This window comes from Aythya ferina (genome assembly GCF_964211825.1).
Source record: "Aythya ferina genome assembly, chromosome: 12".
NCBI classification, from domain to species: domain Eukaryota; kingdom Metazoa; phylum Chordata; class Aves; order Anseriformes; family Anatidae; genus Aythya; species Aythya ferina.
The window spans coordinates 17,997,626-18,020,069 of NC_140308.1; the positions used below are offsets into that span (position 1 = coordinate 17,997,626).

The 22,444-nt window shown below is 41.9% G+C and overlaps 1 protein-coding gene across 4 annotated transcripts in view; it reads left to right on the forward strand.

Moving 5' to 3' along the window:
* Nucleotides 1–22,444, forward strand: part of ZNF423 (zinc finger protein 423) — a 209,807-nt gene that overhangs the window by 118,274 nt on the left and 69,089 nt on the right. For all 4 annotated transcript variants that reach the window (XM_084533601.1, XM_084533602.1, XM_084533603.1 and 1 more), the window contains one exon: nucleotides 5,601–5,685. In XM_084533601.1, coding sequence (XP_084389727.1) covers nucleotides 5,601–5,685 — 85 coding nt within the window. The remainder of the gene's footprint in view (nucleotides 1–5,600; nucleotides 5,686–22,444) is intronic.

A 22,444-nucleotide genomic window follows, 5' to 3' on the forward strand; every position in this document is an offset into this window, starting at 1 on the left:
TGGGAGCACGCAGTATCCAAGTAAGGCTTCAGAAGCCTGCTCAGGAGATTAATATCATTTGCAGTTTATAGTCTTTTAAAATTATTTGTTGACGTTTTGGTTCAAGAATGGGCCAAGTCAGTCCTTCCTCTGTCAGGAACAGATGGAATGAGAAGTAGATTTTGGAAATCTTCTCGGGAGACTAACAGCAGACACATCTGAGTATTGATATCATCTGACATTTTTAATTAAACATGATGGGGTGAGATTTTCAAAAGTATCTAAGGAAATTAGGCACCCAACTCCTAATGAATAATTCCAGCCATAGATGCCTGTTTATGTCAATCTGCTAATTAAAGCACCCACAAACACATCTTACTACATTAAAAGAACCTGTAAATACCATTAGAATACAACATCAGAGGCTCAGGAAGTAAGAGAAGACCCTAAGTATGTCCCGAGGACGCAAACTGCGATGCCTCCGGCAGCGCTGTCGCCGAGTGCCCCGTGGGACTTGTTAGCTGTGGCTGGGGCTGCACGGGGCGGCAGCAGGGGGCACGGCGCTGCTGGGCCTTGGCACCAGTGAGCTTCCAGGCTCCTGTTCAAATACCAAGGAAAGTGTTGTGTTTTTTTTTCAGTAAAAGAACTGGATATTGTTCCCTCTGGGTGCGTGACTAAGCCTCCCAGTGCATGCACCTCATCCTGCAGAAGAATAAGAAATGGAAATATCCCTCCTTCAGTGTGATACCTTGTGAGAGTTCAGCTGGGGCTCCTACTAGGCCATTCTGCTTCCTCTTTCTCACGTCTTTCTTTCTTTCTAAATTCTTTGAAACACTTTATTCTCTTAGGTAGGACTAATTCTTCACACGGCCATGCCTCTAGCCCAAAGTATAGCCTTTTCTTTCCAGTCGACTATCAGAAGCAGAATACGTTGCCATTTGCTGCTCTGATTTCTTGCTTTAACTCTCTCTTTTCAGTGAGAGCTTCCATACTTGTTCTCTCAGGGGAGAGTTTTAAGTTCTTCAATAAGGTAAATGCTTTGAATTTCATCCCATGAGGACAAGGTCTTAGTTCCTTTGTAGAAGATAATGAAAAATCAGCATTTGTGGCAGTGGCAAATGGTGCCTTCAACAGGTGTATGACCTGCACATATGCTAATATCGTAAATCTTCATGGTATGCATCGCAGGAATAGATTATTGTTACTAGAAATAATTCATTATCTTACCCTTCATTATAGGTACAAGACCTGAATTCTGATAGCAGCTCACGTGGAAACTATTGGTGTCTCACTCAGGTTTCTCGAGATAAGGGGTGCTCTTTGTTTCTGGCTAGCACAGAGGTTTTCAAAGAATTAGGCTGTCCTTTAAACGTGGATAAATTCCTGCATTTCAAGAATAATGTTTACTTAACTTCATTGGCTTCATAATGAAGCTGCGCAAGTTGAACACAATCTCTCCTCATCTTGTTAGTATGCTGTGCACAGGCAAAATAGCATTTTAGTAGAGCTATCTTCAATGTACAATGCATATAGAGCAACTGCAGATGGCCAAGCAAGAGCTGCTTCTCTCCAGTTCTTCAGCTCTTCTACATTTCTTTTTTAAACACCATATTGATTTTTCTTTCTATAACAGAAAAGCAGTTGAAGATTAGGAGAAGGTACAGTCAAAAAGCAAATATAGGGAGATTTAACTTTAAATGCTGGGTGTATACTTTGGAGCAATAAGCAAAAAGAAATCCTATCAAGTGGAAATTATGACATACAAAATATGTAACTGCTGTGAATGTGACGAAAGTCATTACACCAGCAGTTATACTTCTTGCATGGAAGAAGAGAGTCTGGAAGTCCAGAATAATTTCAGAAAACAACAAAACACACACATACACAAACAAAAACAAACAAACAAACAAACAAAACACCTTAAGTGAAGATGTAACCCTGTAGTAAAAGAAAGCACATTACTCTTGAAGATGCTGCTGCATCCTGTCTTCTTCACTTCCATTTTATTATGACAAAAAAAATAAGTATTTATGAATTAATCACCTTTCTTTGTAGGACATCTAGGTAGGATCAAATTATGATGGTCAAAAACTATTTCTACATGGCTGAAGTTTTTGCCTCCTGTACAGGAAACATCTGCATCAGAGGATTTATTATTAGGGGTTTTAAATCAAGTCAACGGTCTTTTATATGGAATATCACTAAGAGGAATAAATAAAATACGCCTTAGTTGTGAAAGGCTGCTCTGACTTCAGTTTGTGTTTAATTCTTACCGTCCTACTGGAGCTCTTCTGTTTCAACAGCACTAAAGTTTCTTTTAAATGAACTTCTCCAGTGGAAGTCCCATTCCAGTATCTGGCACATCTATAGCTCAAGACCTTTTTTGTTCTGTTATGGTCATGTCAGAAGTAACGTTTTTATTTTCTTCTGAACATATTTCTGTGCGTAGGAGCTTCAGTTTTAACACATTTTATTAATTCATTTTAATGTCTTCTAGAGGAATGTGTGTGCCTTGAGAAACATGACTGCTTGTTTAGTACTGACATGTCCTATTGCCTCTTCACATGCCGGAAACAGTCACGTTTCAGGCTGCCCTTTCTCCTACATAGATTTATCCTTAGTTTGTGCCATAGTTATCATGAACAATGCTTGTTTAACATTGACAATGGCAAATGCTCAGGCTTCAGTTAAATTTCCATCTTGAATGGCGTTACTTTATTTAGCCCACCTAGGTTATTTGGACTGAAGAAGCAAAGGAGGTGGCATAGGAAGTTGGAAGAATGAACCCTATTGTGCTCTTTTACTCAGTTCCTTTTCTCCTGCACACTTTCTTGGATTCAATCCCTTCTCTTTGTTCTCCCCCCACCACTTCTCTTCCCTTGTAAATCTACTTGAATGGAGGAATATTTTCTTTGTAGAACAGGAAACCATTTCCAGATTTAAAGGAGGACAGTCTGGAAAACCCATGGGAACAATAGTTATTTCAGAAAAGAAAGCAGAGCCCCCTGTTGCTATTACTACTGTTTTGTGCCAAGATTAGAATTAAATATCTTGACTTAATGGGGACTGAGCTCTCAGTTGAAGGCCTGCTCATCTGGTCTCCTATGCCACCTTGATGCTGTCATCTAGACTCTATTAGATCCTCAGAACATGAGCACCTTTGTTGTCACCACACAGAAAGACAAAACTTGAGGAAGAGATAACCAGCCCCTTACGAATGTCAGGGAAGTCACGATACCCACAGGAAACAGTAGCAGAAGGTTGTATTTGGCACCACAAATAACATAACTTTGTATTAAAACTCATGCTTCCCGTTTACTGAGAATGGAAGTCCATTGGTGGGACATGCTTTTAAAGACCATTATTAATGAGCCAAAAAATCAACTCTTCAATCTCATGCTTCTACATTTGGGTGCTAATCAGGCTATAGTTCTTTGGTGGCCTGTGTGAAGCCATTTTTTGACCTTATCCTGCATCAGGCAGGGTTCCTGATCAAAAGAGCCATTGCCTCAGTTAAACTGCTCTTTCGCATGCATGTGTGTCAGCTCAGGCTAAAGATAATATTCACAGGAAGTCTGAAGTCTGCTGTCTTCTCTGAGGGGTGGTCACACCAAGTGGAGTGTTTTATAAGTTTGTGAAATGGTGTGGAGTTCGCACTGGGTCTGTGGATAAACAAAGACATCCTGTCTCCAGATCTGTTAGTAAGTAGCTTTCAGAAGCACCGAAATCAATTTAAAAAATGAATCATTTGTCTGTGTTTAATATAACTTTAAAGATTTGCAATGGGGTTGAGCTGAAATATTGTCCTTCTTAGCTAGTTACTTAGGGAACCCTCATAACAGAGATAAGTGTTGAACAAGGCACAGAACTGAGTCAGCTTTGAAGTTTTACAGAAGAGGAAGATTTCAAGTTTTAAATGTGACCACATGAATCACTCACCACCCAGTCCCATTTTTCTCTTCCAAGGTTTTTTGCATTCTTTTTTCTTTCTTTTTTTTTTTTTCAAGCTAGGAGCCCTCAGCATGTGTGTGCCAGTGTGCTTGAGAATACATGTGCATGTATGTGTGCTTGCTCTCGTCGGCTGGAATAGACTCCCAAGGAACAGTGCTGCAGAAATCCAGCTGCTTTTCCATTAACAGCCTTGATTTCAGAATGGACTCCAGGAGGATACTTTCCTGAGCTGCCTAGGGATAACTAGCCAATCCAAAGTATTTCCTTTTCTATGGTTGGCTGTGTCAGTTTTCGGCCAATGGAGTATAGCCTTCTTCCTATTATCATGTTAATTGCCCATTGTTATTTTAGCCTAGAAAGCCCTGCCTATGTGCAAACACACACTGTGTGCAGAATTCATGGAATCCGCATACCAGCAATAGATCCTTGCGTTCGTTACTGCAGCATTGCAGCATGTTCATTAACCTCCAGCAGGCAAACTTGTTGCCACTGATGACATGGGAAGTAGTTAAGAAGCTCCTGGCAGCACCTAATTTGTTATTTCCTCAGCAGGTGCTCAAGGAAATTGGGTCCCATATGTGGAGGGGGTGACAGCAACTCCTCTGTTTAACTCAAAACTTCTGACTTAACCACTGCTGTCCTAAAAATAAGATTCTATACCTAGGTGTGGGGTGGAAGCCATAAGAAAAAATAATTTGTATCTAAGAGCGCACAGAAAATACCCACAAAATACCCACAAAAGGTGTCTATTCAGATAGTATGTTCCCATGCAGAAGTTGAACATGCACGTTAGACCAAAGTGCGGTGGTCCTGCTTTGGGAAGTGAGAGGTTTTGCAAGTGTACAAAAGCTTAGCATTAGTTGTTTTGTTTTGTTTTGTTTTGTTTTCCTAACTTGGACATCAAACTTGTCAGTATGCATTTTCATTTCTACAAATGATTTCTTGGATTTTTCCCTGTCATGATGCTCAAATGCATGCACCGCTGTCAGTCTGAGTCTAAACCCCATTTTCCCTATTTGAATAAATGGTTCATGTAATTGCCTCTTCACACCATCTCCTGATTTCTGCAGCCAGACCTCCCTAGTATGACTTTGTGACAGAGAAAATATGCAACAGATTGTGCTAGAAAACCATTCTGTGTGGTAATGCAGGTTTTTCAGGATTTCTGATAGGAGCCCTGTACAAAATGTATTTTTCCTCTTGTCCTTCACTTCCTCAAGTAACTAGAGGAGTTTTGCCTAGAAAAACTCCTCTATTCTAAGCTTTCTCTAAAGATGTAATTTTTGAAAAAGTTGATATTTTTGTGAAAAAGTAGATAATTTTGTGATCTTTTCAACATCTTTTATTTCACCCTACAAGAGGTTTTACTATCATGGGCTAAATGACACGAGCACTCTGATTATGGCTCAAGTAGTCAATCAGACTTTCAAGTACTATCATTTGAAATTTGTAAAGTTGAAATTAAAGTTCTCTAGAAGCAGGCTGTTAATTAGAGGTCGTGTTTATGGTCCAGAAAAGCCCAGCCCAACTTGGTATCATAGTGGTATCATGTACAAGTAGGAAAGGACTCAGCGGAGGGAAGTTGAAGCACGTAACATGCTATATTCATGATCACACTTGCCTTATGCTACAGTGCAGTTTTCTCTAATCTTTTTTTGGTTATTAAACAGAAAAAGACCTATCAATGCATCAAGTGCCAGATGACCTTTGAGAATGAGAGAGAGATACAAATCCATGTCGCTAACCATATGATTGGTAAGACATTCTTTAAACTAGGCCACTCATGGGCTGCTTGTTTTTTGCTACTCTTTGAAATTCACTATTCTAATAACTTGTTAATATTCATGCTGTAATTTTTTTTTTATCTTTCAAGGAAAATGATTTTGATGTAATGATTCTTCACTTCAAAGCTTTTTAAATATGTGGTTATAAAAGTGTTACTGCTGAGCTTTTTTCCTTATCCTTTTGAGTCCTCGTGTAGCATTTTCATTTATATTAAAATCAAACTTTTGACAGTATCTTCCATTTGATAGCATAAATTTCTCTCTATCCACGTAAAAAGTACTTGCCAGTTGTCAACCACTTAGGAGCAATTATGTTTCAATTTTGTATGTCATGACATTGAATAGATTTAACTGCTAGCATTTTCCCAGCTAAATGTGGTGAATTCCTGAGGAACATTGTCAAAACAAAATGCTTACAGAATTATTTCAGTGCTTTTTTTTCCTTTTCCCAACAATTCTGGACTTCAGAAAGTTCAACTTTTCAGACACAGGAGTGTTTTTAAAAGCAGTGCTTGCTGCCTCCTGCTACAGTCCTGTCGTAGGAGCGTGAAGTGAAGTGTCACTGCAGTCTGACGGGCTGTATTGCTGCTGCAGCTGCATGCGGGTATTTTCTGATGAGCGCAAAGAAATGTTTTTCCTGTCTGTGCAGATGTTCTGAATCCATGTGTTGGCCCAAGAGGTCAGTTTAGTTTGATGCATGGACCACAGAGGAGTAACTTACACATGCCACTGTGGGCGTGCGTTGCGTGAGAGCCTTCAAGGACCCTCCGGCGCACTTTGTGTGTCTCGTATGTTCATGTGCAGCATTTATCTCCCATAAGCATAATGGTTTTCCTTCAACAATTTTACATTTAGGAAACTATTCTCCCGTCAATGCATATATGTAACTCCTATTATCTTTGATGTGAATTATGCATAAATACCAGAGAGAGAGAGAAATGCAGACTGACACAGTCTTCGCTCCCCATACCCCCAAATGAAAAATATACATGTCAGTCACAATAATTTTCATTCTAGAGCTAGGCAGGAGTTTCGAGTCAATGTCAAACAGGTTAAGATGAAGATATCTAAAAATGTTTGCTTTTGTAGCAGGTGTTAATGTAATCTCTTGTTTGCAAGCTTGAAGAGTGAGATTCTTGTTAATTGGACCATAGTGATTTCATGCAGTTCCCCCCTAGATTTTTTTTTATAACAAAAGCCTGAAAGAAAGGAGTCCTTAGGCAAGCTTATCACTTCTTTCAGCTTAAGTTATGATACAGTAAATAATTGCTGATTTTTAAATACATAGCTCATGAAGTGTTGAATTAAGGTTCTGCTTGGTTTGAGGGAGGAATTCCTTGTCCTTTTTTTTTAAAAAAAAAAAAAAAAAAGTAGTTTCTTTACAGTAATCGATATGTGAAGTTTATTTATGTATATCCCCAAATTAGTGCTGTCTGGAATAATACATGATGATATATATGTCATTACAAGGTTCGGTGTTACAGAGAGCTATTGGAAAACAACACTGGTAGGAGAAAGAGGAGGTTGAGAAGAGTGTGGTGCTGTTGTTTGTGAAACCTGTACCTGTTGTTTCTTTAAAGCTGTACATAAGTTCTAATACATATTTGGAAAAAAACTCTATAAATGCAAAGGTACGTATGGACTCAGCTCCATATACCTAGGACATTGTATGTGCCAGGATACGATAAGAAAATACCCAATTATTTCACTGAGGGGTTGCATCTTTGTGTCTCCTTGCTGGGATACAGGCTGGGAACGTTCATTAAGTTCACTTGTTTGGGGTGAGTTTAGGAAGGAGCAAAGTACGGAAATCTGTAGTGTGAGCCAAACGTCCTCCTGCTCTGGGCATCTCAGACTGTTCACAAGGCACCGGGGCCCCTCTCTGTGACACATGGCTGACTCCAGAAGGTGTCACCTGTTGGGTCCCCTGCTGGCATTTGCTCTTCACTGGGGAGTACTGCAGAGGAGGGGAGGCTAGGCGTCACAGTTTGCCTACCAGTAAGTGCTGTGCAGATTTTCGGTGTTAATTTGCTATGTGCTGAGTCAGTAGTGGTAGAGTGATGGATTGCCTCCTGGGCTTGCTCCTGCAGCCTTTGTTGAAAGCCCGAGAGCCTTCATCCCTTACACCGGCTGCAGGAGAGACCAGCACGTGCCCCGCTGTCCCTCGGTCCGGTTTGTCGTGTACGAAGCGAGTGTAGGAGTGTCTCCTCTGTACGAGACCATGTCCAGTCAGGTGGCAGCGGGAGAAAGAAGCTAATGCTGGTCCTGCAGCCCAGGTCTGTGCCACAGCGGTTACTGTCATTGCCAGTTTAGGACCTACAGACGAGGGTTTGTTTGTGCTGCCAGGGGCACTGCAATCCCGGAGCGCTCGGGGCCAGGGGAGCCTGTCCTCGGGTTGTGTCTGCTCAGAGCGCGGCGTCGGACTCGTCTCGATGAACTTGTATCTGGCTGAAATTAAGGTGTCTGGCTTAATATAGTCATCGAGGTGCTGTCTGGGGGAAATGAATGATTGATACCAATCTCCGATAAGGGTTTGAGGAGGATAAGCATTTCCAGGGAGAGATTTTTATCTCTCTTTTGAATTTGAAGTGAGCCAAGGCATTGAAGTTAGCCTTGACATGTAATTTTGGGGTAAAATAAAAAAACACCTTGGCTTTGATAATCCAAGACCTCTGTGCTGCACTTCCTTCTCATGTTTTGCGAAGCACAAAATCAATAGTTGAGAGATGTCCTAAACACTTACCTACAGTTTCATTCATTCATTCAGGTGACTGTCAGCCAAAGCATCCCTGCTCTTCAGCCGTGACCCCCTCACATATCAGTGTCCGTAATATGATTAAAGATTCCAGTTATTTCTTACATCCCAGTCTTAAAGAGCGCATCCAGTTAAATTGGCTGTGCCTCCCTCCTCCACCTCTCGGCTCTCCAGGCTGGAGTCAGAGGCCCTGCTCATAATTCATGGAGGTAGGGGGTTATTTTTTTCAAAGCAATATGCAGGGAATTTCCAGTGCTACTCCCACACACTGCTTTGAAAAATTACCCTTCTGCACTCTAGCCCTTCATATCCTGTGCACAAACACAGAGGCATATAGGGTCCCGCGCAGGGTCCCTGGAGAAGGAGCAGGCTGGATGCATCCCCGGAGGAGGTAAATGGTAGATGTTTTGTTTCATTTTACACTGGGGCCTGTAGGAGGGCTGTGAGCAGCACACCAGACCTCTCCAGCTGCAGTTAGCCAGGAAGGGATCTGTTTAGAGATGTTTTCAGCCGGGGGGGGGCCTGGGGGTGGAATTTTTAGAGAGCAGAGGTCTTTGAAACATTGCACTGATTGGGGCTCCTTTGAAACACGTCCGTGCGCACAGAAAGGGGATCCCCCTTTGAGACATTTACAGGCGTTGGGGAGTCCACCTGGGAGTATATCAAAAACTTTCAGTACTCCTTGCTGCCTCTGTACTTGCTTACCTCCTGTTGCGCTGACCTGGCAATGTTTAAAGCTTCTCCCCCTTATCTCCCCACCCACCACTGCCTCTGATGTGCACTCTCTGTTAGATGCAGGGGAAGATGGGCGTACGCAGCCGTGGGCTCTATGGGGGGCAGCGAGCAGCCATGGCAGCAGCCGCAGCACAGAAGTCTGCTAATGCAGCCTTTCCCCTGTGGCTGCCAGAGCCAAAGAGCCTGCGTTCCCCATGGCCGGGACGCTGCCGAGGCCTGGGGCACGCGGGCAGGGGCTGGCGGGGAGTGGGGAGCGAGGACCCGGCACCCCTCTGTCCTGCAGCCCCGCTGGGAGCAGCTGGGCTTGGCCCGGGGCTGTGCTGCTGGGTTTTGGAGCCGGGCCGGGTGCCCTAATTCCTGGTGCTCAGCATGCACAAAAAGCCTCAGCCCCGGTGGCCCAGCGCCAAGGGACTGCAAATTCAGGTCCGTGCTGGGGCTCTGGTCTGCGTGGGGAGCAGCTGTGGACGGAGCCGTTGTGATTAGGTGGGGGATATTTTCTATTTAATGTTCAAAAAAGATGAATGGTTGTCCCCACCCTTCTTTCTCCCTTTCTCTACAAAAGTCTCCTGGTAAACACGCACGGGAAGCTCAACTGCAGCACAGTTAATGCTGGAGCAGGGAAACTAATTATTTCTGGCCGTGCTCTAGCGCTGGAATTACTTCGGGATCCACGCTGCAGAGGCGTGCGAGCATCTGTGGGCTCGTGAGGGCCGACTCTCAGAGCTCGGCAGATCCCTTCCCGGAGCCGTCCCCATCCCTGTGCACGGGGCTGCGAGCGCTCGGCCACCATTCCCCCATTGCTGTCTGAACGCACGCGAGCAGCCGAGGGCTGGTGGCGAACCAGAGAGGGGGAGGCTCCGCTGCATGGGGCTTGGAGCAGGAGGCTCTGCTCCTTGCTCAGGGAGCCACCTGGGACCAAAGGGAGTGCTGGGGGGAAAACTTGCAGAAGTCACATTGAAAGCGCTCTGTGGTCTGGTTCTTGGACTGCTGTCTAAATAAACATCTCCTTGTTTGCTGTGATGGGGACGACCATGTTAAACAACTGCATTTGGGGGAACGAGGAGAGTTTCCTGGGTACTGCCCCAAGCTGTGGCATATCGTGCATTGTGTGCAACGTGGGGCTGCGAGTCTCTAAATTACCTTTCCTGCCCTTGGAGATCATGTTTCAAGTTCTGGAAATGCTCTGCCAGAATTAAACACGAAGCGGAGGGATAACATCCATCCACAGTCATTTCTCTTTCAGATGCACACAAGTATTTTAAATAAGAAATGATCAAATACAGGTTTGCGGTATTGTAGCTGGTAAGTTTGCTCTCTTCAGAGGTCAAACTGCAGTAATAACTACAGATGGAGACTTTTTAAAAGCAGCAATTTCAAAAGGTGATTTTGTGTTCAAAAGAATTAGTAGCTGATACAATTTAGAGCACTGTGATGAAACCAACAGAGAAGGAGCTGAGGTAGCATCCAGAATCAAACAGAAACCAACAGATTTCCAGTATGGTTTCTGCTTCTGTTCACGAATTGAAGCAAACAGTTTTGATTTAGGAAATTCTAGTTTCCATAAATTCAGATCGTACCCAAATTGGTAATCTTTTCACTGTCTCAATGAATATTGGGACTGCTTTTGGAGGGTTTTGGACTCCCTTGTCACAGTACTTTCTAAGTGCACACGTCTGTGAAAAGGATGTAGGTAAAGATCATTTCTGCAATCCCAACATTTTACGTGAGGAAATATTAGCCCTGGGCATGTCTGATGAAGACATGAAGCGGTTCTGATGCCAAGGCCTGATCTTGTGAAGCACTTTGTTCCCTCTCCTCATTGATTTGGGAGCTGGGGATGGCTAATGCTTTTCAGAATCTTTCTCGCAATAAAATATCTTTTATTTTGTATGAAATAGATGGAGTCAATAAAAGTAGAAGGGTAGCTTTTATTCTTGTAAAATTCCCTTATTTTCCTGTGCAGTTTGTTTAATATGGTACTCGAATTCAAATTGATTTCAAGTTTAAGGGTGTTATTTGGTAAATACATTCCCTTCCATTAAGCTACTGTCATGACATCGTGTCCTGAGACAAAACTGCTTAATTCTTGAGGGAAACTCTTCAGACCTAAGCGCTAGTGTTAGTTATAAGTGTATACGTGGTAGCAATGATGATGACATTGTAAAGCACTATCTCGGTAATAGCTTTCAGGCATTAAGGCAAATAAAAATGTGCCAGATTGTTTTTGAAGCATTAGATGCAAATTATCAACAGGAACATATTTCTGGACTCAACAGCTGAATGTGTGAATTAATTATGGACACATTAGGAACTCAAAAATATTTTTTTAACTTTGATGTTTGTGAAGCATATTCCAAGTAATTGCTCTTTTAATGCAGAAGCGGAAGGTACAACCTTCATGTATTTACCCAGCGCTTGCTTAAATATCCAAGTCTATGTGGACTCGCTTTAATTAACAATATGTGCTAGAATTTCATTTTGCAGCGGCTGGCTATTGCGAAAGACTAATTTTAGGGAAAAACAAGCTAAGCGTGCATACGGTGGCAGCTGAGCGACGTGCACGGTGGCTGCACACGCGCGTGAGCCCCTCCGTGCAGCCGCGTGCGAGTGCCCCGGGCTGGCCGGAGTCCTGCAGGCGCCTCTGCGGGGCCTTTGCCTGAGCGGAGCTGTCTGCTGCATCGCGCTCCTGGACAAAGGGATCTGCTTCTGCCAAGAGGTCCTTCTGTTATTTGGCCTGGCTCTTTTTATTCCGTTGCTTGCCTTCAGCTTTAAGCGCTTGTGCGGGTAGCTAAATAACGCCGTAATGACCGTAGTGCATAAAAGCTAGCCATGTGCCCTTTGAACAGCTCCGGTTTTGAACAGGGTGGTCACACTGACAGCCACATTGCCATTGTTAACCGGCGGAAGAAGCTCTCTTCAGTACAAACAATATTGGCCCTTAATATAATTCAGCACCTAATTGGCCTCTTACTTTGAAACTGATTTCAGAAATTACGTTTTTACTGTCCCCTCCTTTCTAAGGCCTGGAAAATTCATTACCCAAAATCTCAATAATTTTATCCGGCCGCACGGTGTAGATGCGTCCCCCTGCAATTGTTCTCTATGCACATTGGTTCTTAAAAATCCCCCTTTTCATGAGAATGGTTTTGTTTTGCTTGTATAGCTACCAGGAAAGAAATAGCATTTCTCTTAATGTATTCATTCACATTTTCCTTTTGCATTTTTCATTTCATTTACAACTTGGTAATAGTAGTTCAGTTTTCACTGACATTTTTATAGCTGCTATGACAACATTCCTGTTTTGCATGATACATGCATAATCGGCTATGATCCCAGTTTTGCATTGCTTTCATTCTTTCTTAACTGTGTTAAGATTCCTTGCAGCCTCCAAACTCAATTTTCATACGCAGTTGTGATTACACCTGTTTAAACATTTTCCTGGTAGTTTCATATTTATTCATAAAGGGAGCAGTTGATAAAACACCTTTTCTGTAATCAGTCAGAGTTTTAAGTGTGATTTTTCTTCAAAGTTATCATTAGCAAGCACCTCAATCTATTTGCAGCCTTTCAGTATCAGTTAGGCAGTGTGGCAAAAAATGCTATTTTTCAATAAACTTTGCCCTGTGTAGCAATGATTTTTCTGAATCTGTAACTTGCTTTTCATTTTTATTAATTCTATTAACCTTGAAAACTGCAGTACGTTTGTATTTAAGAGTCTGCAGAGATGCTTCCTGCCTGTTCCTCACATATTTTGTGTGAGTGGCTGTGACTGTTTGAGTCTGAGTTCACAAACAAATTTCTTAGCCCTTCTTTGCTAATCTTGAATATGGGGAAAAAAAAAAAAAAAAAAGCAAGTTCTCACAATGTGGGGTTTTGGTTCTCCCTGCAGATGGCAAAATGACTCTATTCCTCCCCAGTGGAGAGGTCAGCACCCCTCTGTGTCCTACTTTCAAGCAAAACACCAGAATATTTCTTGGGGGGCGGGGAGAAAGCCCTCCATCATTTCTAGGTGTAGTCTTCAGACTTGATAGAATTGATGTGTTAAGGAAGTTGTCTCCTCGTGTGAATTCTAGGACTGAAGTCTACACCAGTGTGGTCCTAAAGTCTAGATGTTTGCAATCTCTCTGGGAATTTATTAACAAACAGTAGTTTTACCTGGAGAAAGTAGATATTACCCCATGTTTCTTCTTTATTTGCCAAACAAACTTCTTGGTTTGGAAACATCAGGCACCAGTTTCTGACACTCTCTGGAGTGACAGAAAGGTTTGTGCCTTTGGGGAAGGATAGCTGCAATGTGAAAAATGAATAAGGAACAAAGGAGCGCATGCTTGGTGATGCTGGAAAAACCCATACTGGGTTAGCTAGGAATTAGTGGCAGAGTTATAAAATATTCTTTTTACCTTTTTGGGGAAACCTAAGCTAGGTTCCAGATCATTTCCAGTCATGAAAGTTGGAAAAGAAAGTATATATATATATATACACATACATATATATATATATATATACACATACATATATTATTATATTATTAGTAAACTATAATAAAATTATTTTTCTCTTATAAAATCCCAGATTTCACACTTTGAATATCTTCTTCAATATTCAGCACGTGCGAGTGCTGAACCTAAAATGTTTATTTTCCTTCTTGTGTTTGTTATGATATAAGCCCCTGGTTTGGAATCAGAAAGGGTACTGGCTTACATATGCTGAGCCCTAGCTGTATAGTTATCAGACTGAAATGTCTGTATGTTAAAGGTCCACATTTATTCCTCCTCTTACTTGGTTGACTTCAAAGAGGGACAGTTGGCCCATTGCCTTTAATTATACTTCAAACTAAGTGGCATCCCCAACCTTGGGGAAGATTTAATTTGGTCTCTTAGAACCAGAGGTTACCAATTGACATGGTCCTTAAAAATATACATATTTCTGTTTTGTTATAGCTGGCAAGTAACTCAAGTCAAACATAGACTTTCCTGTATGCTCCTGCCTGTTTGGGGTACTGGCACTCATTTATTTTTTCCCCCCATTTGTAATGGACACCTTTTCTACACTGAGGTTCCCTTCAAATGATCCTCGTGAAAGAAGCCCATGAAAATTATTTAAATGCTTTTACATTTTTTCAGTGTTTCAAGGCTCCCAGCACAGGTGAAGCTTTTGCAGGAGGGGTCTCTGCCATTTGCACCAGATGTGCGTGCTTCTGTATCTGTTTTTTTGTCACAAACTGCTTTTGGTTCAGTTTGGCAGTGGGGTTTGACTGCTTTGGGCCTTTCTAAGAAACAGATTTTTTTAATTGAAAATTTTAACTTGGCAGATTCATTGTGTGTCTTTTTGTAGTAATAAATTTCTTTAAAGAAGCCCAAGCCTTGCCATTCTCATAAGGGCCAATTGCCACTGTGTGGCTGCACAGTAAGCCTGAGGAAGAGGACTTCAGCTTCTGCCTGTCAGACCGTGGTCTTCAGAAGACAGAGCTCCATAGCAGATCAAAAAACCTCACTGGTCGTGGTGTTTTCCAGTTGTCTTCTTCACCAACATGCTCTCTCTTGCCTCTCCTCTACTTGGTGTTTTGTGCCTTGTCCTGCTGGCACGAGCCTCAGGACAGGTGGGGTGCATCAGGTGCTGACCCCACGGCGAGGAGTTGAGCCTTTTTAACTCCCACTTCCAGGTCAAAACCCAGACACCGTTTCAGTCAGGTGTTTCCTTCATTTCCTCCTCCTGAACTGATGGAGAGGACTATGAAGAATGTCACTGCAGGAAGAAAGTTGGTAACGCACTACCGATATGTGTAAATCTTTAAGTCATTCAGGGAGGTTTCATCCTGCTTTCAGGATCTTGTCTGGTGGGCACTTAATGGCCTTAAAAATGGCTGAGTCATTCAAATGTTGCATGTATAACTATGAAATGTTTAAGTTTTATGAGGAGTATATTTTATTCTGTGTTCAAGATTTTTAGTGTGGTTCAACCTAGGCAGATCCATTGGATTTAGGTTTTGCTCCAGGTAGGGTTTGGGTGTTTTAAGGTATCAAGATCAGCTAGCACCACTGGTATGTCCTCTGTTGTTATGTTTTGCACACATCAGCCATCACATGTCACTGGTGTATGGACAAATATTTCCTAAACCCCATGACTGTGAGTTATATCCAGGAATAAATATTGGCAACAAAAGTTAAATGATGAAACCTCACATAATGAACAGTAACTGATTCAAGCTGGGCTGGATATAGATAGCTAAAGCTGAAGGGGAATAAAGTATTCTAGTGACATTTTCTCCTTTTTTAACTTTCTAATTTTTGACCTTTTGATTCAGTGTTTTTTGTTAAAATCGAGGATTTGAGGAGAAAAAAAAGAAAAGCAAAACAATCCCTCTACCCTTAAATCTCCTGCAGTCGTTAATAGCTCTACCTCCACTTACTGAAGAGCATCAATGGAGAGAATTTCCTTTGGAGGCTAATTCTGATGTGCCAGAAACTGAAATCAGCGATGTCAGTGTTAGACCTGAATGATAAACTTCCAAGGAATGGGGAACTTAAATTGTGAGATGTTAGCTTCTGGATTAGTTCATACTTGCATTTGGTGGGAGAATGTTGGTATTTTTAAGCTAAGCCTTTTAAAGTTATATATCCCTTGACTTGGTTAACAAAGAAAATTTAAAGACCTGTAATGGAAAAGCAATCTATGGCTTTTCTTTTCTCTTAATTTATTTATTTACATTTTTATACTTTATATTTATAATTTATTTATTTATTTATATTTTTACTTTATATTTATTTTGCATATCATAGAACCTCGCAGTTATGCAGAAATCCAAACTGCAAAAATACCTAAGGCACCAGAAGAGTTATGTATGTTATTAGGACATTATTAAAAGTAAAGGTAGGTTCTTTATGTGTTTTCTTTGCAACTCACCAGGATTATTTCTGTAGCTATTTTAATAGTGTTAGTTTTGATGGCTGTTGTTGTCAGGGCATCTGGGTACAGGTGACAGGGGCATTTGGGACCATCATACTTCTTGAATCTGGGAGATTCCCATGAGTAAGTGCTCAGCTTTGAGCGCCAACGGGTCTGTGTGGGGTTGATGGGGGAAAAACTTGCTAGGCATTTTCTGAACAGCCTGTTTTGAACTGAAAGGTGCAGTTGCTTGTAAAAGCTTCACAGCCAAGCAGCTCAAGATGGTGCAGGTTAGCAGTTGTGGAGCTCAGCGCAGACATTTCTTGTAAACTGGTCACTCCCGAGTGGTTCTGGGTTTGTGCACTGGTAGTCCCTGCAAGCTGAACATTGGTGTGCGATTTTAGAGCAAATACACTTTTGTCAAGCAATCCGGGAGGGCAGATTTCAAGTACACAAGTGTGGGTCAGTTATCCCTAGAACGGTGACTTAATGCTTTCTCATTTTTAACACCTGAAAATATTGGGGTTTGTTTTTCCTTTCAGGGGAAATACTATTAGGCCATAAATGTACCAGGTGTAATTATATCTATCTTGCATCTTTATTCCTGTTTGAATATGGCTTACTAGGAAAAGGACTCTTGAGGCACGAAGTATGTGCACTAAATGGCCTAGTCAGAGTTTCCCCATTTTCCTAAGGCTTAAGCTGGGGAAGTGGCTGCCATTTGCAGGCTAGCAATACAGTAAAAGCACATCATTGTACACAACATTTTATTTGGACAGCTGTATAAAAATGGCAACACACTGTGAAATCCATTAACAGAAAACATGTTAAATTCAGCAAAATGCATCTCATGTGGAACACTGAATAAGAAATTATAGTCTGAGTTTTACTAGTTGGTTATCAGAGTCTGTCTTGAATGAAGAGAATTGAATTTTTTCCATGCGTCTGCCTGTAATAACAGTGAATGCTGTACATTGGGTTTTGAAACCAGTGTGCACCTGTAAATCTTTGCCCCAAGAATTTTCAGCGAGGTTTTCACAAATCTAATCTTAATATCCACTGGGAGCCCTGGGTGGCCATTTTCACTTGCGCAAAAAAGCTCTTATTTGCATGGCGGGTCTCGCTCAGGCTCACCACCACTACTTGAACACTTCAGAAATATTTGCCCAAGTAAGTTTTGCAGGATGTGGGAGTGAGAGCTCAAAGTAGGAACAGATTGCTTCTTCACCCTTCTCTCCCTGCCAGTGCCAGCGAGGACTTCGCTCTGGACAGCCACAAGTAGGTTGGGTGGGATTCCCAGGGGTGGATTTTGCTATGTAAAGCTTCTCAGAGTTAATCGAATAGCATCTAAAAATTAGAAAACCACAGCAAACTATTTTGCATTTCCATTGTTTGGGCTGCTTAACTCTGAGCTGTTGCTCGTCAGGAAAGGATGCCATTAAGTGTTCTGGTATAGAAAGAAAAAATGAGTTGCTCTTGCTTGGTAGCAAGTGAAACAGCCACGTTAACTTCAGCTCTAATCATGAGATTAAAAGCCTAATGGGGATAGTATCATTTTCAGTCTTCAAAGCCAGCATCAATGACCTTTGGAGAGTTTTAACTTTATCGGCCTGATGGTTTCTCTTCTAGAAGAAGCAAAACCAGCCTTTTCCTTGTCAAGGAAAGGAATAAATGGATGGATAAAGTAAAGTATGCTGGAGCAGGCTAAGCGACTTTCAGTCACATTCAGCACAAGCAGACGAGGGGTTGTTGCCAGGCTTTATTGCCCCAGTCACCGCTGCACTGGGGGGAGCACAAATCCTAGGAGGAGCCAGGGGCAGCACGGGGGCAGCCCCACTCCCCTGGCTCTGGGCACCAGTGGCGCCGGGCAGCAGTGCTGCCTGCACGCTGCTCGCCTCCAGCGGGTTCGGTGTCGCTGGGGGCTTGTTTCCTGTGTCAGAGCGCAGGAATTTCTGGTTGCAGTTCCTGTTTGCCGCGTTTGCAAGCTCGGGCTCTTGCTCTTTTGCCAAGCTGGCAGCAGGCGGGGGTGACTTCCTGCGCAGGGGATGTAAAAGCGATCCTGTGATTCTTCCTCTGCAGCCACTGGGAGATAAAAGCCAGGACATCGGGGATTGCAAAGAGGGAGCCAAATTATATTTATAATATTAAAGTGAGTGCATTTGTGGTTTTGCCATTCTCCAGGGTTTTTCATAAGTAGAAAAACATGAATTAGCATTTTCCATTTCCATATATTGACTGGAAAAATAGCCTGCTCTCAATTAAGACCTATAGCTTTTGGGATGTATGCAACAATTTTATAAAATATTTACAGCAAAATTTGCATTTTACATGGTATTACAGTTTTTCTTGTGTTTAGTAGAAAGGACTTAGGCCTAAGAGAAGAAATTCATCCAGCCTACCAAAAGGGAAATAAATCTAAAATTAGATTGTTAGCATTCGCAACCAGAAATGTCCAGCACTGCCTGTTACCTCCAGCAATTATCCGAGGTCACTTTCACCACCAGCTATTTGTTACACCCGCGGCAAGGGCCGTGCTCCCCGTGCGGAGCTACTGCTATCCCTTTAAAACTGGCTTTGGAAGAGATGGTAGCTTTGTGCTAGACAGATAAGTAGAACATTTTTTTCCAAATGTAAATGCGCACTGTAAAGAACATAGCTATTTCCTGGATAATTTGCAGTTGTATATTTTATGTTAATTTCACCGAAAATATTGCACCCCTGCCAGGTTTAGTAGAGGCTCACTGTGATATGAATAATTTCTAGCGAATCATTTTTTTTTCTTCATTTAAGATTTGGCACCTTTTTAAGATTTTAATAATAGCAACAAGGAGGAAGATTTAGAACAAGTGAAACATTAGAGCCAAAGAAATTCACATTGAGAGCTAATGTAAAATAGCAAGAATAATTACATGGAAAACAGTTGCCACAGATGTTTTTCCTTGTAATGTAATAACTATTTACTAAACTGTTTATTTTAGGCCCTCAGTTTACAATAAAATATTTATACATGCTCTGCTGTAATAAAAAAAATATTGACAAAATACTATAGAGATTTTTAAAAGACAATTAGTATTTCTCTGTCTAGAAAGGGAAGACGGCAGATGCAGCCCGAGCCCTTGCCCTGCTGCGTGACGGGAGCAGCGGGGTTAGCGGCAGCACCCCTCGCAGGGCTCCTCTCGCAGGGAGCCTGTGGGCTCGTGACACACCACGGGATAACTCACCAAGGAATGGGAAAGCTAACACTCTGAGGACTTCATTTCAATAAGGAAAACCTGATTCCATTCCTGAAATAAGATATAATCAAGCTATGGCTTCCCTAAGCTAAATGTGCCTGCTCTAGGAGCAAGAGTGAAGTTCAAGGTGCCAGACTCCTAAATGCCATTCTTAAAAACCCTATGGCACGGTGACTGCTCCGAAGTACCGACTGTGGCGTCTTTAAACCTTTTGCTTTATCCTGCCTGAGCCACACCTACGTGAGGTGTATGTTGTCATGCACTTAATTCATAAAGTTACTCATGTGCCCATGAAGTGTGTACGTGGGGTTACTCCGGGGCTGTCTAGATCTCTGTAGTCATAGCAGTGCCGTAGCATACTGAAATAAGAATTTCAACACAACACTGAAAAGTCTGTAGGTTCTACTTTCCAAATATATTCTTCAAGCATATATTTTTCTACTCATAAATATATGGCAAAAACTTTATTTTCGGGTACCTATGGTATTAGGTTTAAAACCTGGTATCCCATCAGGAACTTCTGTGCCTCAGTCTACAAGTTTCATAATGACAGATTTTATTTTTTTTCCCCAGAAGTCATTGTACATCCTTTAGGGGTACCTATTACTTAACACCACACTGCTGGCACACAACAATTTTAAAAAGAGACCTCTAGGAAAGAAAGACAAGATATCTGTAATTTCGTGAACACAGGCCCTGCTATATGTTCGCATCTGAGCACTGCCAACACGTTAGAGGAACCCAAAGTCTAAACTGAATGAAGACTGCGTGACTGGCTCCGAATGCCCAAGATCTGTGTAGTCCAAGGTTTCAATATCTAGATCTGAATCCATATTTAGCAGTTCAGGCTCTACTTTCAAGTAGGCAAGTCCCTTGAGCTTCCATGCTAGCACGTTGTGAGCTTTATTATTACAGAAGGGACAGGGTAGCAGCCTTGTGAAATGATTGAAAAAATGAATTTAAAATATACCTATGAACCTCTTTTCTTGGTGAAACTCATAATTCTCACCTGTTTAGGACTCAGCAGTGTGATTGACTATGTAGATTTTTGTCACACTTGGTTACAATGCACAAAAAAAGAAAAGGGCAGAGCAGAAAACTGCAGGCATTAGAACTAAAAGTGAACAAAAGAGGGAGCTAAGAAATCTAAAATGTTCCGTTTTAAGACAGAATAATCATGGTTACCAGATGCCTTTTGTTGTAAACAGACTTTTTTCATGGCTGACTCTTACACAGAGGCCAATGCGTGCGAGAGGCCTGGGAGCCTCGTACTGTGCCACGCAAAACCACCGTGCCCATGGCCCGGGGTTTGCCCTCGTGGAACCTTGCCACCACAGCGTTTGGATAATTAAAATTTGGCTTTTCCTATGAAAGTCTGGATAATTTAATATCAAGTTTACCATCGGAAAATAAATGGTGTAATATGCGTAATATTTTCTGTAAGTGAAAACAAAGTTTGGTTCTTGGCTTTTTGCCCCTTGCTACCTTCCTGCCTGTGAAATGTTGATACATACAGGAGCACTGCCAGGTTATGCAATTATTTCAATACAGCGCCTTTTGAGTCATCATAGGGTCCAAAGCTAGCATTAAGGAAAACAAAGGAATTTGTGCTTGGAAATCAGCATTGCTCTGCACACGCAGGATTTTTATTTTTTTTTTTTTCCAAGGACTGTGTTATTGTGTAAGCTAATGATTTTGTTTTTAAGTTATATTCTCAGGGGCATGGACATCCAGAATAATCGAGGATGTACTTTTAATGCCGATCCTGTGCACCGTTAGGTCTCCTGGCAGCAAAATGGACCGATTGCAGTGCTGAGCTTTGGATTAACCCCTGCTGGGGAGAACTGTTGGCTTCAGGGTGCTGAATATATTTGTAGATTGATGCATGTTACCTATGTGTAAGTTAGTTTAAATGACGGTAAATTAGCCAGCTCCTTTCCCTTGTGCCTTTTAAAAGGCCATTCAGTGTTTATTGTAGCAGAAGCTATTAAGCAACATATTAAAAGAGGTAGATGAAGGAGCGGAGCAAGACAGAGGAAGACTGTGGAAGGAGTCCTTTTTTCCTCCTTTGCAATACACGTGGTATGAATTATAGCGCAAACTTTTCCAACATTCTCATGAAAAGCTTCACCTAGTGTCCCTACCATACCACCGCGGGTAATGAAACAACTGGCAGAGAGCATGACTTTCATAAAGCCCTGCCTGTTAGCGTCTCATACTGGAGAGGGAAACAAGTTCAGAGGAGCAGATTTTGCTGAAGAATCTGTCTCCAATTTTCCCTTGGAAGTACACTGGTAGGGTTTTTAGAGGTTTATGTATTTAACAGTTCAAATTTTCATTTTAGCTTTTCATTTGCTGCTCAGGATTTTTATTAATTTTGCAGCAGTCATTTAAGTAGATCCAGCTCTTTATATCATTTCCAGCTTGAAATATTAGTTCAGAGATAAGCTTTGTTATTAAATGCTTAATCTTGAACACTTGTCTTACTTGGTAAGAATTATCTTTGAGAAGTAGGCAAAGAGAAGCTGACTGCTGTGGTTTTAAAGCTGCTGTAACTGGAGTAGCCCAAGTACTGGTTTACAAAGGTTGGCATCCCTTCAGTTCACCATCGCAGCAGCTGGACTTCATTAAGTGCTGGTGTTAATTACTGGGAGATCGTTGGTTCAGTATGCACACAGCAACACTTGGGGTGACACGCGAAATAAGAAAAGGGTCACCTTGACATGGAAGCTTACAAAAAAAAAAAAAAAAAAAAAAAAAAAGCAAGGCTGTCGCTAATTTTGTAACTGCATTTGGTCCAAAGTAATTGAGAAAGCAGCACAAGGAGCGCTGCTGCGTGGTCAGGAGGAGCGTTTGCATTGCTCCTGCCGCTGAGTTGCCTGGGAGGGGATGGAGGCGCAGTGCTGGGCTAACTTGCCCCGCAGTAAAGGAGGATGTGGATGTCGTATTTTCTGCGCGTGTGCTGTGGAAGAGAGAGGAAATTCTTCTTTTTATTCTCCAGAGTTTTCAAGCCCTGTACAGCATAGTTTGAAGAGGAATTATTAATAATTTCTTATCCTGTAAATAGTATTCTGTGGAGAAAACCTGTTAAGGGTTTGTATCTAAGGGAAAGTGTTTAGGGG